Genomic DNA, 13685 nt, shown 5'->3' with positions numbered 1-13685 from the left:
GATCCCCCATCATTATAGTCTCTAGCGGAGGTTAAGCAGACGGCTGGGGCAGATGTTTGAAGTCTGGGAAGGGGGTAATACCCACGGAGCTTCCCAGGCTACTAATATCAGCCCCCAGCTGAATACCTAGCCTTTACTAGCTATTAGAATGGGGGACCCCCCCAAAAAATGACGTGGGGTCCCCCCTATTTTAATATGTTTATGAGTGACAGTTTTCCTGCTATATACCTGCATGTCATAAGAATTTAAATTAAAAAAGGACCATGTTAAATTCAAATCTGTTTTTTTTTAATTTTTACCGGTGTTTGGTATGCGTTGGAAAAGGGGTAGTCTTATACGGTGAATATATCCTAAACTCTATATTTTAACAGGAAAGTAGGGGGGTCGTCTTATACACCAGGTCGTCTTATACGCCGGAATATACGGTAATTCCACATGTGTTAATTCATAGTTTTGATGCCTTCCGTGTGAATGTACAATTTTCATAGTCATGAAAATACAGAAAAATCTTTAAATGAGAAGGTGTGTCCAAACTTTTGGTCTGTACTGTAATTTTATCTAAAATTACTGGATTTTCTTCAATTTGGTTAAGCATAATCCCACTAAATTGCAGCCGCCTGTCTGGATCATCCTCTAATAAACCATGAATTAGACGTGGACGATAAGCTTTCCACCCAATAGATTTCCGGATTCGCATGATAGAAGCTCGTGAAATTCCCAATTCCAAAGAGGCTCTTCTGGTGACTTTTTTGGACTCTGAACAAATGTTTCAGCAACAAGTTGTTTATTATCTTCTGTACAGACTGTTTTGGGTCGACCAGTTTTTGGAGCATTAAGGATTGAGCCAGTGGCATTGAATTTGTCACGAATGCAGTAAATGATTTGTCTCTTTGGGGCTTGAGTACCAAATGTTTCAACCCAATTTGCTCTAACGGTTTCAGCATTTTGAGATTTCCAATACTCTGTTAAAATCCATTTTCTTTGATCTGTATTTAAATTATTTGCCATTATGTGTTATCTGAATTATCTGAAAAGAAAACAGATATAAGGGAGATCTATCTGTGAAAACTAGATCTGTGAAACTGGCTCAGTTGCCCTTAGCAACCAATCAGATTACACCTTTCATTTTCCAAAGAGTCTGTGAGGAATGAAAAGTGGAATCTGATTGGATGCTAAGGGCAACTGAGCCAGTTTCACTTTACACCATGTTTGATAAATCTCCCTCTTCATAACCTTATTACACTTTCTGTCCATCTACTTTTGGACCACCCTGTATATAACTCACTGATCAACTATTATTAACATTTTTTGAAAATGGAAAAGGGTCAGCAATTAAATCATTATTTTTACATTTTACATGTACAATTATTGTGATACCAAGTATACACGGGGTTTTTTTGTGTTTCAAAATTTTCCATAGCACATTTCATGGAAAAAAATAGATTTCATGTCAGTGCTATGAAAAAGCAGAAACTTTTGTTATTTTTTTCTAGCTATAGCGATAACAATCGATGCTCTGCCATCATATAGAGAGATATCAATGTTCTGTTTAATCGATTAGATGTGACAGTCATTATTGATTTCAGCATATAAAGAGTTAAAAATCCAGCTTTTGAACCCCTTCAATCAGCGTCATGTAATAATACATCAAGGAGTTCAAACTGCCTGAGCATCAGTCTACATCAGCTCATCTTCTCCCCTTTCAGGTCCCTACAATATCGGTTTCTCTGTGGAGATTTTCTATATAAGAGAATTTTCCCGACTGACCCATCAAGGATGGATAGGAACAAGGACAAGATGGCGGAGAGGATATTACACCTCACCCTAGAGATCCTCTTCCGGCTTACTGGAGAGGTGAGAGATTCTGATGACGTCACATTACATCATTCTTATCTATGGGAATAACAGATGGACCGAACTGGAGAGGTGAGGACTCTGGAAATGTCTGTAGTGAGATTTATTAATGTGTCTCTCCATAACCAGGATTACACAGTAGTGAAGAAGACCTCTAATGAGCTCTGTGAGGCCCCTGTGTCTAAGGGATGGGTAAGACCCCTGAGCCCAATCACGGTGCCTCCACCTCACCCCCTGAGATATGAGGATATCAATGACCAAAGGATCCTAGAACTCACCTACAAGATGATTGAGCTGCTAACTGGAGAGGTGACACTGCTGGGAATGCTGGGACATTATACAATAACGCTATGAAGGGATCGGGGAGATGACGATATCATTGTATGTGACAGGTTCCTATAAGGTGTCAGGATGTCACCGTCTATTTCTCCATGGAGGAGTGGGAGTATTTAGAAGAACACAAAGATCTGTACAAGGACGTCATGATGATTCCCCAGCCCCTCACATCACCTGGTAATAGATAGAACTAAACACAGACTACCTATAATTATGTGTATGTAAAGAATGAATTCAGTCCCTGTATGTGTTTCCTCCAGTTCTATCCAGTAAGAGGACAACACCAGAGAGATGTCCCCGTTCTCTTCTTCCACAGGACTGTAAACAAGAAAATCCCAATGTTCCTCAGGATCATCAGGTAGATGGAGAGAAAGTGTCATGAGCTGTTATCCTTTTGTAATGAGAATGGCGGAGATGGCTGGATTAGAGCTCATCATAGATGTGACTTCTCCATCTGTCTGTGACTTTTATAATATTTGTTTCAGGATAAAGATCTGACCTATATTACTACTACCGAGACACATGTGAGGGGTGATTTGCGGTCTAAAGGGGAGAGTCCTACAGATAACTGCCCAGGTGAGTAATAACCAGTAAATTTAGAGAAGTCATAGATTCTTCACAGTCACCGTCTGGCTGCTTTATTGGCAGTGTAGTCCGGCTATATGACAAAAATGTGATCACCATTCTTCTGCTAAACCAATACATGCACATCCACCCCAAACTCTCCCTATTTCTCTGGGCATTGTAGCTCCTTCTGTTGGAGTGAGATTGGTTTGGCGAGAGCTTGCAGGCTGAAGAATCCATCCTGTCTCCTTGAGTTAGATAACGCTGACTCTTATTTTCCCAGATTTCTAAACTGAAAAAAACAAATGACAGCATACAAAGAATCTCCTGACATCTTAAAAATTCATAAGAAGAAAAATATAATCCGTATGGTTGGCCTTGCTTTTATGACTAATCAATATTCCATGTGCAGTGAGAGCCAAGTGTAAATTTCTTCTTTTTTGTCAATCTTTCCTTTTTTATATACTCAAATATATACAGTAGACACACAAACACAAGAAAGAGAATACAATTCTAATTAGTTTTCTTTTTTATCTATTTAAACTCTTCAACTCTATTGTTGAGTTTGAGGGGCTAAAAAATAAAAAATCCTCTCTTATTACAAAAATAAATGAAACTAATAATTTCTGTACAGTAACAGCAGAGTTTTGCTTTATCCTGAATCTCCAGTTTCTTTGAGAAAATAACAGACTAACTTCAAAGAGGGTTGCAATGAACTACATAAAAAAAATTACACCTATACCATGACCTATGTCTAAGCTGTGCGTGGTTGATGGCTCTAATATAGATTTATTTACATCTATAAGAGATGCTTTGGCATAGCTTGAAACCCTAGTTTCATGAGCAAATACCCTTCAGGAAGTAAATTGTAATAGTACATGTGACTAATATGATGTACTTAGTTGACACTGTTTTGATCAAAAAGGCATAAAAGCCATCCCATCGCAACAAGGTGTACCCAAACAGGATGGTCCTATCTCTATTGTAAAACCCCAAACAGGATGGTCCTGTCTCTTTTGTAAAACCCCAAACAGGATGGTCCTATCTCTATTGTAAAACCTCTCTTTGTGCTAGTAGGCCTCAATAGAAGGGGGCAGAGCAATACCCAGGCCTGACTCTTCAGACACAAGCCCGTGGAAAGCTATATAAACTAAATGCACAGCTCAAACAGGGGCAGTCATGCCTCTGTACGTACAAAGTAAAAAAAACTAAAGCAAAACCAAAGAAATGAGCTGGGACACATGTTGATAGAAGTGCAATGTGTAGGTGAACATTCACACTGTGGCGATTAACAAACAGAACCTAGGATAAGAACAAAATGAGAAAATACCCTGCAATAAGTAAATAGTAATAGTACATGTAAATAACATAGAGTACTTAGTTGACACTGTTTTGATAAAAAAAAAAAAGTGGAAAAGCCATTCCACCTCGACAAGGTGTACCCAATCAGGATAGTCCTATCTCTAATGTACATCCTTTCTTTGTGCCAGCAGGTCTCAAAAGATGGAGGCCTGTGTCCTGCTTTGCCCCATCTATTGAGGCATGCTAGCACATAGGTTTTGCATTAGAGAAGGGACCATCCTGATTACTATTTTGTTTTTATCCTAGGTTATGTTTGTTAGTGGCCACAGTGTGAATGTGCACCTACACATTGCACTTGTATCTATGTGTGTTCCAGCTCATTTCTTTGGTTTTACCCTGGTTCCATGGCCTTACCCAAGGTCATAAATTCCATTATGTTTTCAATAATAAAAATTCGAATTACTGCGCAATTTCTCCTGAAAAAAAAATAATAGACCCCAAAATTTATTGTGCAACTTTTTTATAAACCCACCAATAACCTACTGCTTGGCCCATGGCAGGGCTCAGAAGGAAAGAAGCTCCATTTGGCTATTGGAAAGCAGATTTTGCTGTAATAGTGTGTGGGCACCATTTGCAGATCACCTAAACTTCCAGAACCATAGAAAATCATAACAGTAGAAAACCACAGAAAATGACTCAATTTCTCTTAGTGAGTTCATCTATAGAAGTAGTGACTATTTTTACTCCACAGGCAGTTTCTGAAAATTAGCACACAGTAGATGTTGCAGAGAGAAAATTGCAAATATGCCATTTTAGTGCCCAATACATAGTGCCCAGCTTCTAGTGATATGCACACAGTACATTTTTTAGTGGGACTTTCTTGTTACAGCATTGCTAAACATGTGGGCGCTAATAGTGTTTGGGCACACTGCAAGGCTAAGACGCAAGGGGGACATTTGGCTTTGGGAGCGCAGATTTTGATGGACTGGTTTATGGAAGCCATGTTGCCAGGGCTGCCAATAGGAATTTCTGGGCCGCCCCATACTGTCAAAATTTCTGGGCCCCCTTGAGACTCCGCCTAGGCTCCACCCAAGCTCCGCCTCCACCCCTTGAACCTTCCACAGTCCCACCGCCCACGCTTGGAAAAACTCCATTCTGCACCACGTCCTCACCAATCACACATTAACAGCTCCCATCGAACACCAGATCACACACAGAGCTAGCAGCTTTTGTTTTGCTCAAAAGATTTCTTAGGCCGCTACTAGGACTTCTGGCCGGGCCCTACTCTACTCTAACCTATTAAACATTTCTTATAATATACAATACTCTTTTTAGGTATATTTTATTTATTTTTCTTTAAGGGAATGTGTCACCTACATTTTTTTAAACTAATTGTAACCAGATTGTGACAATTTTTTTTTTATAATCTGTATTTCTGATTTCAGATTTCAACAATCATTCCCTCCCCTCCCCAACCAGAATGTATAAGCTCCTGGAGAATCCTGAGCGCGGCCGCCTGATGTTGTAATTCGGCATTTGGTTTTGCAGCATCGCTCAGGGTCATCCAGTAGCTTATAAGTTTTGGTTGGGTATTGGAAGGGGGGAGGGGAGGGAATGATTGTATCATACAATCACGTACTGAAATGGTGGACAAATTAATACATGGACTTAAGTTAGCTACTCACACAGCCAGTGGCACCGCTGCCACGCCCGCCGCCCATTCAAGAAGAATCTAATGGTCGCCTCAGCTTGCCCACCGCTGCCTGCGATCACCGAATTAATAAATGTAAACAGGATACATTATTGCATATATATTCACCGATTATACACTACTAAAAATATCTTTATTGGTATTCATTAAAAACCTATAAATTCTAGAATTATAAATACAAATATACCTCAAAACATAACTCAAAGTGATAATATAAAAAAAATTATCAAGTAGTTAAGAGTAAAGGGGGGGAGTTGGGCCACCCCATTTAGCAACTACTCATCCCTACCTGTCTTTGGAGGTTGTCACCCTCTTGAAACAAAATTGGGGCCCCCGTTCCGCAGCCACTCAGTAGCCTCCCCCTCAACAGAATCCCCTCAGCAGCCTCCCTCTCAGCAGCCTGCCTCTCATCAGCATCCCCTCATCAGCCTGACCGCCCACCTCCGTCCCCAGCCGCAACTGAGTGAAGATGAGCGCGCACAGCCGTGCAGCCTGTCACAGGACCATGATGCACCTGGCAGATTAAAGGTACAGTACTCATTTCCATCCGCCGGATGCATCATGTGCCGAGCTGTTGTCACTAAGGGCCCAGTAAGCAGAAAGAAAGAGAGGTGGGGGTCCCAGGCGTGGGCTTGGGGCCTGGGCTGGCGGGGCCCCCCCTTTTTGCTTCTATTCACCGGACCCCATACAGCAGTAAGGGCAGTAATGCCCTGATGGTGGCCCTGCCTGTTGCCTTTCAAGAGTCTTTCAGCTATTAGCAATGTAGAAACCCTCTAATTTTCCAAATGACGGACGTAAGTGGGTTCTTGTTTTTTGAGGGCAGAGTAGAAGTTTTTATAGGTATCATTTTGGCCTATATAATATTTTTTGGTGGTTTATTCCAATATTTTGGTGACAGAACGAACAAAGAGGGTCGAACATCATGCTCTATTGGCTCCAGCTCTGAGCTCTACTGTTAGTTTGTTAACTGTTGTTTTAGTGAATAATTGAACTTTGCTACATATCTTGCAATTTCTATGGATATTTTAGAAATATTATAAAAATTATTTTAAGAATATTTTATTTAAAAAATTGTTTTTATTCTTGGCAGATGACTGTACTAGGAGATCAGAGGGACAATTGACATCTTCAATTTTTAAATCTGATGGTCTTGTTATCACGAAAGATATAACTGAAGTGTATGCCATTACTCCAGATTCAGACTGTAGCAAACATTTTAACCAGAAATTAAGGCTTGTTAGAGATAAGAGCATTCACACAGGGGAGAAGCCATATTCATGTTCAGAATGTGGAAAATGTTTTCCAAGGAAATCAAATCTTGTTAGACACCAAAGAATTCACACAGGGGTGAAGCCATATTCATGTTCAGAATGTGGTAAATGTTTTGCACATAAATCACATCTTGTTAGCCACCATAAATTACATACAGGAGAGAAGCCATTCTCATGTTCAGAATGTGGGAAATGTTATGTAGATAAATCACATCTTGTTACACACCAAAGAACTCACACTGGGGAGAAGCCTTTTTCATGTTCAGAATGTGAAAAATGTTTTACAGATAAATCAAATTTTCTTAGGCACCAGAGAATTCACACAGGGAAGAAGCCCTTTTCATGTTCAGAATGTGGGAAATGTTTTTATGTGAAATCATTTTTAGTTGTTCATCAGAGAATTCACACAGGGTAGAAGTCTTTTTCGTGTTTAGAATGTGGGAAATGTTTTATCCACAAATGGCATCTTCTTTAACATAAAAAATCTCACGTGGTGAAGAAGCCATTATCATACATAGAAAGTGAGAAATATTTTACTTGAAAATTATATTTTTCCCCAGGGCAGTGGAGTCAAAGTTGGTATAAAATGGACCGACTTCTAAAATATGTAATAAATTTGATACATTAGTTGAATGCAGGATGTACTGTAAATTTTTTCATAAGAATTTGGAAAGTTATGAAATTTCCTATAAATGCCTGTTCTATTCCTGATCTAAGGATCTCGGCTTTTAGTTGAGATGAATCTGTGCTGCACTTTATGTACATGCGCAGTAGTGAGGCAGTGCGGTGGAGTTAGCAAAATTGAGGAGTACGAGTCAGAGGTTTAGCTTACCGACATCACAGCCCTGTTTTTTCCCACACCATGACATCACCGTACAGAGAGAAAGCATCTGCCTCCAGGAACAAGAAACATACAGAATAAAAAGGCGGTACCTCTCCGTACGCTTAAGTGTGGTTTCCTGTTCCTGTGAAAAGGAGATCTACAGCCCTGCAGTGTGAAGACGGATGCACCTGGGGAGATTTCTTCAGGGATTGCACAGGCGTTCCGAGGGTGAGTAAGCGACGTGGATCTCTTGGTCCCGTCGACTCAAGTGAGTGATGCCCTCCCTGTCTTTCTATGCTGTTGCTGGAATAGGGAGGGGACGCTGCTCTGCTCCCGGCGGACTGCTTCGGAGTTCGGGAGCCGGATGTGACACAGCATGCTGAGGTGCTCCCTCTCTGTAGGAGATGATGACGCTCCTGGGTATGGAGGCGCATGAGCAGTCGGCTGGCCGCATCCGAGTTCGGAAAGCATGACCAGGGTTCGGATGATTAAGGCACCTGGGGGGTGCTCTGCCTCCAATTGGAGTAGCTCCCTTCTTGCTGTGGAATACAAAAAGCTGCAAGTGCCCCTTCCTGTTGGCCGTGGATGTGCAACTACGGTGAAAAATGGGGCAGCACTGACTATCTTGTAATGCCCAACAGTGATGCAAATGACCCAAAGCCTCCTCCTTGCACAGTAGATTCCAATGCATAAGATGAGTACTTATGATGTGTTGCACCATGCTGATTGATTGTTGTTTATATATTCTTTAGGATAGGTCCAGAAAGTCGGTGGCAAAAAGCAAGAACAAGGAATGTGTCTTATGTAGAGAAAATTTTCATAAAGCATATACTAATCTCATAGATTAAATACACCAAAAATGCCATATATATGTACAAGAAAAGTGGACACCTGTATTAAAGATGTCTGTCCACATGCATGTTGAAAAAGCATGAACAAAGGAGGAGAGAAACTCCGCATATAATGCGGAAATATTTATTCAATAGTGCACAATAAAACAGATTAGAATTCAGACAATGGGGTAGTCAGATAGTAAAGTGCTAGCAGGTCAGGTAAATATATTCTGATATATTAATAATTCCGTAGATTAGCATAATTGCACATTGCCCACAATAAGAGTGAAAATTATAAATAATTAAAGGAGTGAGCTAGAATAGAAATCACAGGATTAACATATATCTCATAATCCCACTGGCTGTCAAATAGACAGGGATAAAGGTGAAATAATGATATAAGGCTCTGTGTCCAACTCCAAACACCAAAGGCTTCTCACCTTTATTACAATCTATTGTTCTCCTCCGTTCGTGCTGTGCTTCCTTGTCAGGTAGCTATCCCACCGGGTTAACAAGACTTTGGTGTTTGGAGTTGGACACAGAGCATTATATCATTATTTCACCTTTATCCCTGTCTATTTGACAGCCAGTGGGATTATGAGATATATGTTAATCCTGTGATTTCTATTCTAGCTCACTTCTTTAATTATTTATAATTTTCACTCTTATTGTGGGCAATGTGCAATTATGCTAATCTACGGAATTATTAATATATCAGAATATATTTACCTGACCTGCTAGCACTTTACTATCTGACTACCCCATTGTCTGAATTCTAATCTGTTTTATTGTGCACTATTGAATAAATATTTTCCGCATTATATGCAGAGTTTCTCTCCTCCTTTGTTAATCGCATAGATTGTATGCTTACTAGCAGGGCCCTCATTCCTTTTAGTATCTGTTGACTTTATTCTGTAATGTCTTTATTGTCTCTACAAGTCCCCTCTAAAATGTAAAGTGCTGTGGAATATGTTGGCATTATAGAAATAGAAATTACTATTATTGTTATTATTATACTAGGAGGTTTTGTGGCTTATACATAGAAGAAAAAACAGTGGCTGAAGAATCTCCATCCCTATTTCAGGAGGTTAAGTCTCTAATTAAATACAAAGTTAACAGCACTGTTAAGGGAAATGCGTCTGACCAACACTCCTTCCTCCTCCTCAAGTAGACGTTATGTTCCTTCCGGTTCTAGTTCTGAGGAAGAAATAGAGCAACCTGGGGAATTATTTGTAATAACACATTCACATGAATTTTATACATCAGGTCAGCTGGGAGCATATCTTTAATCAAAACATATGGTCCCCCATTAATTTATTTTGCAAGTGAAAGTTACATAATTATTGCTAGTAAACTCCTAACAATTATACCACCAAAAAAAAAGCCAGAGTACTTTACTTTTACTCTCTCTTGCTTTTTATTAAACAGAATACGTAACAATATACACAATTAAAGTAACGTATGGTTAAAAGGACGATGTCAAGGATATCACAGGCCGGGGAGGTCACACAGAACTACTCACTGTGATCTTTGGAGCAAACAGCTCTTCGCTGCCCCCTATTGTCAGGACAATTACACGATTTTCCGACGATCAACAGATGAAGCCGAAGGCTGTTCGCACTAACAGGCCGGTTATCGGAAAATTAAAAGTGAGCGTATGGTATATACAAATCCGGATTCCAACACATGGAATATGTGTATATACCCCCATACGTATATCACCGCTAACTCCACGATAACCCCAGACTACTCGCTGCCACCACCAGTCGTTTTTACAGGCTGACTGGAATCCGGTCAACTATTATATAAAAAATATAGATATCTTATCGTGTGGTCACCTCCATACAAGGGAAGGGAAATCAGTTACTTATGATCCATACAATTATTAATCACAACTATAGTCACCTTTAAGTAGATCAAAATAACAAATCAGACCAATCACCGTAATCTCATATCACCCCAATGTCAGATAGCAAGATATAATCTTATCCTAGTAAACAAAGGTTTCCATAAAAATTCTTACCCATAGTGGTTTGTATAGCACAAAACCCAGTAGACTCACTGACGTGAGTTTCTCTGTATTTTTTTCAAAAGGAAGTCTTGAAAAAGGGAATGATGGCTGATCACCTTCACCTTTGAATACTGAAACTCCTAGTTCCATATTTTTTGCACATTATCTGGACATTTTTTGGTCGTCCTTTTAACCATATGTTACTTTAATTGTGTATATTGTTATGTATTCTATTTAATAAAAAGCAAGAGGGATTAAAAGTAAAGTACTCTGGTTTCTTTGTTGGTGGAGAATTATTTGGTAGTTATTGCTTGGAAACATCCTCTTCTGACAGTGAATATGGGCAGCCGTGGTTTCCAGTAGCAGATAAGGGGAAATGACTTAAAGTCGTTAGATCTACCATGGGAGTAGAATCTCCCAGAGAACCCATATCTGTTCAGGACTCCATGTGTAGTAAGTTAGAGGAGCATAAACTTTGTTTCCGGACCATTAGAGTTTACTTTCCCTAATTAGGAAAGAATGGAAAAAAAACTGTTAAGTGTGTTGGTGTCACGCTGTCTCTGTATACTGGAGGTAGGGGGCCTAAGCTGACCCTAAGCTGGGGCCCTGACTAATCCCTCAACCTGGAGGTACTGTTAAAGGTACAGAGGTCCAGGCCGCCAGCGTAACCCCTACCTCCTGAAGATCCCTGCACCTCAGTAATCTAGTCCTGAGAAGGACCCCGATCACAACCAAAGGGAACAAGAAATAATATGCCCAAACACAGTATTTAGACGAACGAGACAGTACAAGGGAAAAACCAAAACCACCTTGCATACAAACAACTTCTCAACTACAACAGAGGGAAAACCAACGGGAAAGGAGATAAATGATAAAGCGAGGAAAGGGAAAAAAACACTTTCAAATACACTTATCTCAGCAACTCCAAACACCACGATCCGCTCTGTCAGTCTGAATGAACTGCTTTCACCGACACCTCCCAAACAGACCAGCAGGTATATGAAGGAGTCTCACTACAGAAGTATTGATTGCAGCTGGGCGAGGCTGGACCTCATCTAGCCCAGAGAGAGAGAGAGAATTAACTCCCTCACTGCCGAGAAACACAAAGCACCAACAAGTCAGCTGCGAGAAGTCAGGCTGTGTACTCGTGACGATCTTCGTGGCAACACACCCGTGACAGTACCCCCCCTTCTACGAGGGGCCTCCGGACCCTCAGGGCCAGGTTTATCCGGGTGAGTCGTGTGGAAGGTCCGAACTAATCGGTCTGCGTTAATATCCGACGCAGGAACCCACATCCTCTCCTCAGGACCATACCCCTTCCAATGAACCAGGTACTGAAGGGACCGGCGATTAAAGCGTGAATCAATGACCCTCGATACCTGGAACTCCAAGTTACCATTGACAACCACTGGAGGGGGAGGTAAAAGTGACGGTACCACCGGCGCCACATACCTCTTAAGCAATGATCTGTGAAACACGTTGTGAATTTTAAACGTAGGGGGGAGGTCAAGACGGAATGCCACCGGATTAATAATAGAACTGATTCTGTACGGCCCGATGAACCTGGGACCCAGTTTCCAGGAGGGAACCTTAAGTTTTATATTCCTGGTAGACAACCATACCCGATCGTTCACACTTAGGTCCGGACCAGACACTCTCCTCCTATCAGCCATACGTTTGTATCGGTTCCCCATAGTATTCAGATTCTTCAGCACCCCTCTCCATACTGAAGCGAGTGATGAGGAAAATCGTTCCTCCTCAGGAACCCCCGAAGAGCCCCCCCCACTGAAAGTACAAAACTGGGGGTGAAAACCATATGCCCCAAAAAACGGGGACTTACCAGTGGACTCGCTCCGCCTATTATTAAGAGCAAACTCTGCCAGAGGTAAGAAAGAAGCCCAGTCCTCCTGGTTCTCTGACACAAAACACCGGAGATATGTCTCCAAGCTCTGGTTCATACGTTCCGTCTGACCATTGGTCTGAGGATGAAAAGCCGATGAGAATGACAACTGCATCCCCCGCCGTGCACAAAACGCCTTCCAGAACTTAGACACAAACTGAGACCCCCGATCAGACACCACCTCGGAGGGTACCCCGTGAAGCCTCACAATCTCCCCAATGAACACCTGCGCAAGAGTTTTAGCATTAGGGAGAGCCGGAAGAGCGATAAAATGTGCCATCTTGCTGAACCTGTCCACTACAACGAGTATGACCGTTTTACCCGAAGACGGAGGGAGGTCCGTAATAAAGTCCATAGACAGATGAGTCCAAGGACGCTCCGGGATCTTCAAAGGTAAGAGGGCCCCAGACGGACGGGTATGTGAGGTCTTAGAGCGCGCACAAACCCCACAGGACGCGACAAAAGTTACCACCTCCTTATGTAAGTTAGGCCACCAAAACCGACACGAGAGGAGATCCACAGTTGCTTTACTCCCCGGGTGTCCTGCAAAAACTGAGTTATGGTGTGCCTCGATCACCTTTTGTCGCAACTGATCTGGAACAAACAATCTCCCTGGAGGTCCAACAGGGGCGTCCCCCTGAGCCTCCAATACCTCCTCCTCCAGCTCAGAGCATACTGCCGAAACCACCACCCCCTCCTGAAGGATAGGAATCGGGTCGTCCGTATTCCCGGCCCCCGGGAAACTACGAGATAAGGCATCCGCCTTTACATTTTTTGACCCAGGACGATATGTAACGACAAAATTAAACCTGGTAAAAAACAATGACCACCTAGCTTGTCTGGGATTCAGACGTTTCGCGGACTCCAGATATAGCAGGTTCTTGTGATCGGTGATGACGGTGACCGGATGAACTGCCCCCTCCAGAAAATGGCGCCACTCCTCAAAAGCTAACTTAATGGCCAAGAGTTCCCTATTGCCGACATCGTAATTCCTCTCAGCGGACGACAATTTTTTAGAGAAAAAGGCGCACGGATGCCACTTACCAGGGGACGAACCCTGTGACAATACTGCTCCCACCC

At 41.8% G+C, this 13685-nt stretch overlaps 1 protein-coding gene across 1 annotated transcript in view; it reads left to right on the top strand.

Moving 5' to 3' along the window:
• Positions 1 to 8825, top strand: part of LOC141270679 (oocyte zinc finger protein XlCOF8.4-like) — a 30748-nt gene extending 21923 nt beyond the window's left edge. Inside the window, exons 2-7 of the mRNA XM_073680777.1 lie at positions 1707 to 1854; positions 1984 to 2163; positions 2247 to 2367; positions 2451 to 2548; positions 2676 to 2766; positions 6858 to 8825. Of these exons, the coding sequence (XP_073536878.1) occupies positions 1777 to 1854; positions 1984 to 2163; positions 2247 to 2367; positions 2451 to 2548; positions 2676 to 2766; positions 6858 to 7453 (1164 nt within the window). The 5' untranslated portion in view covers positions 1707 to 1776 and the 3' untranslated portion in view covers positions 7454 to 8825. The remainder of the gene's footprint in view (positions 1 to 1706; positions 1855 to 1983; positions 2164 to 2246; positions 2368 to 2450; positions 2549 to 2675; positions 2767 to 6857) is intronic.
• Positions 8826 to 13685: the final 4860 nt, after the last annotated feature.

This window comes from Phyllobates terribilis, unplaced genomic scaffold (assembly GCF_046119375.1).
Source record: "Phyllobates terribilis strain yellow unplaced genomic scaffold, ASM4611937v1 Scaffold_5__5_contigs__length_657084704, whole genome shotgun sequence".
Taxonomy (NCBI): domain Eukaryota; kingdom Metazoa; phylum Chordata; class Amphibia; order Anura; family Dendrobatidae; genus Phyllobates; species Phyllobates terribilis.
Note: the sequence above shows the minus strand (reverse complement) of the source record. Positions and strands in the feature narration are given on the sequence as shown.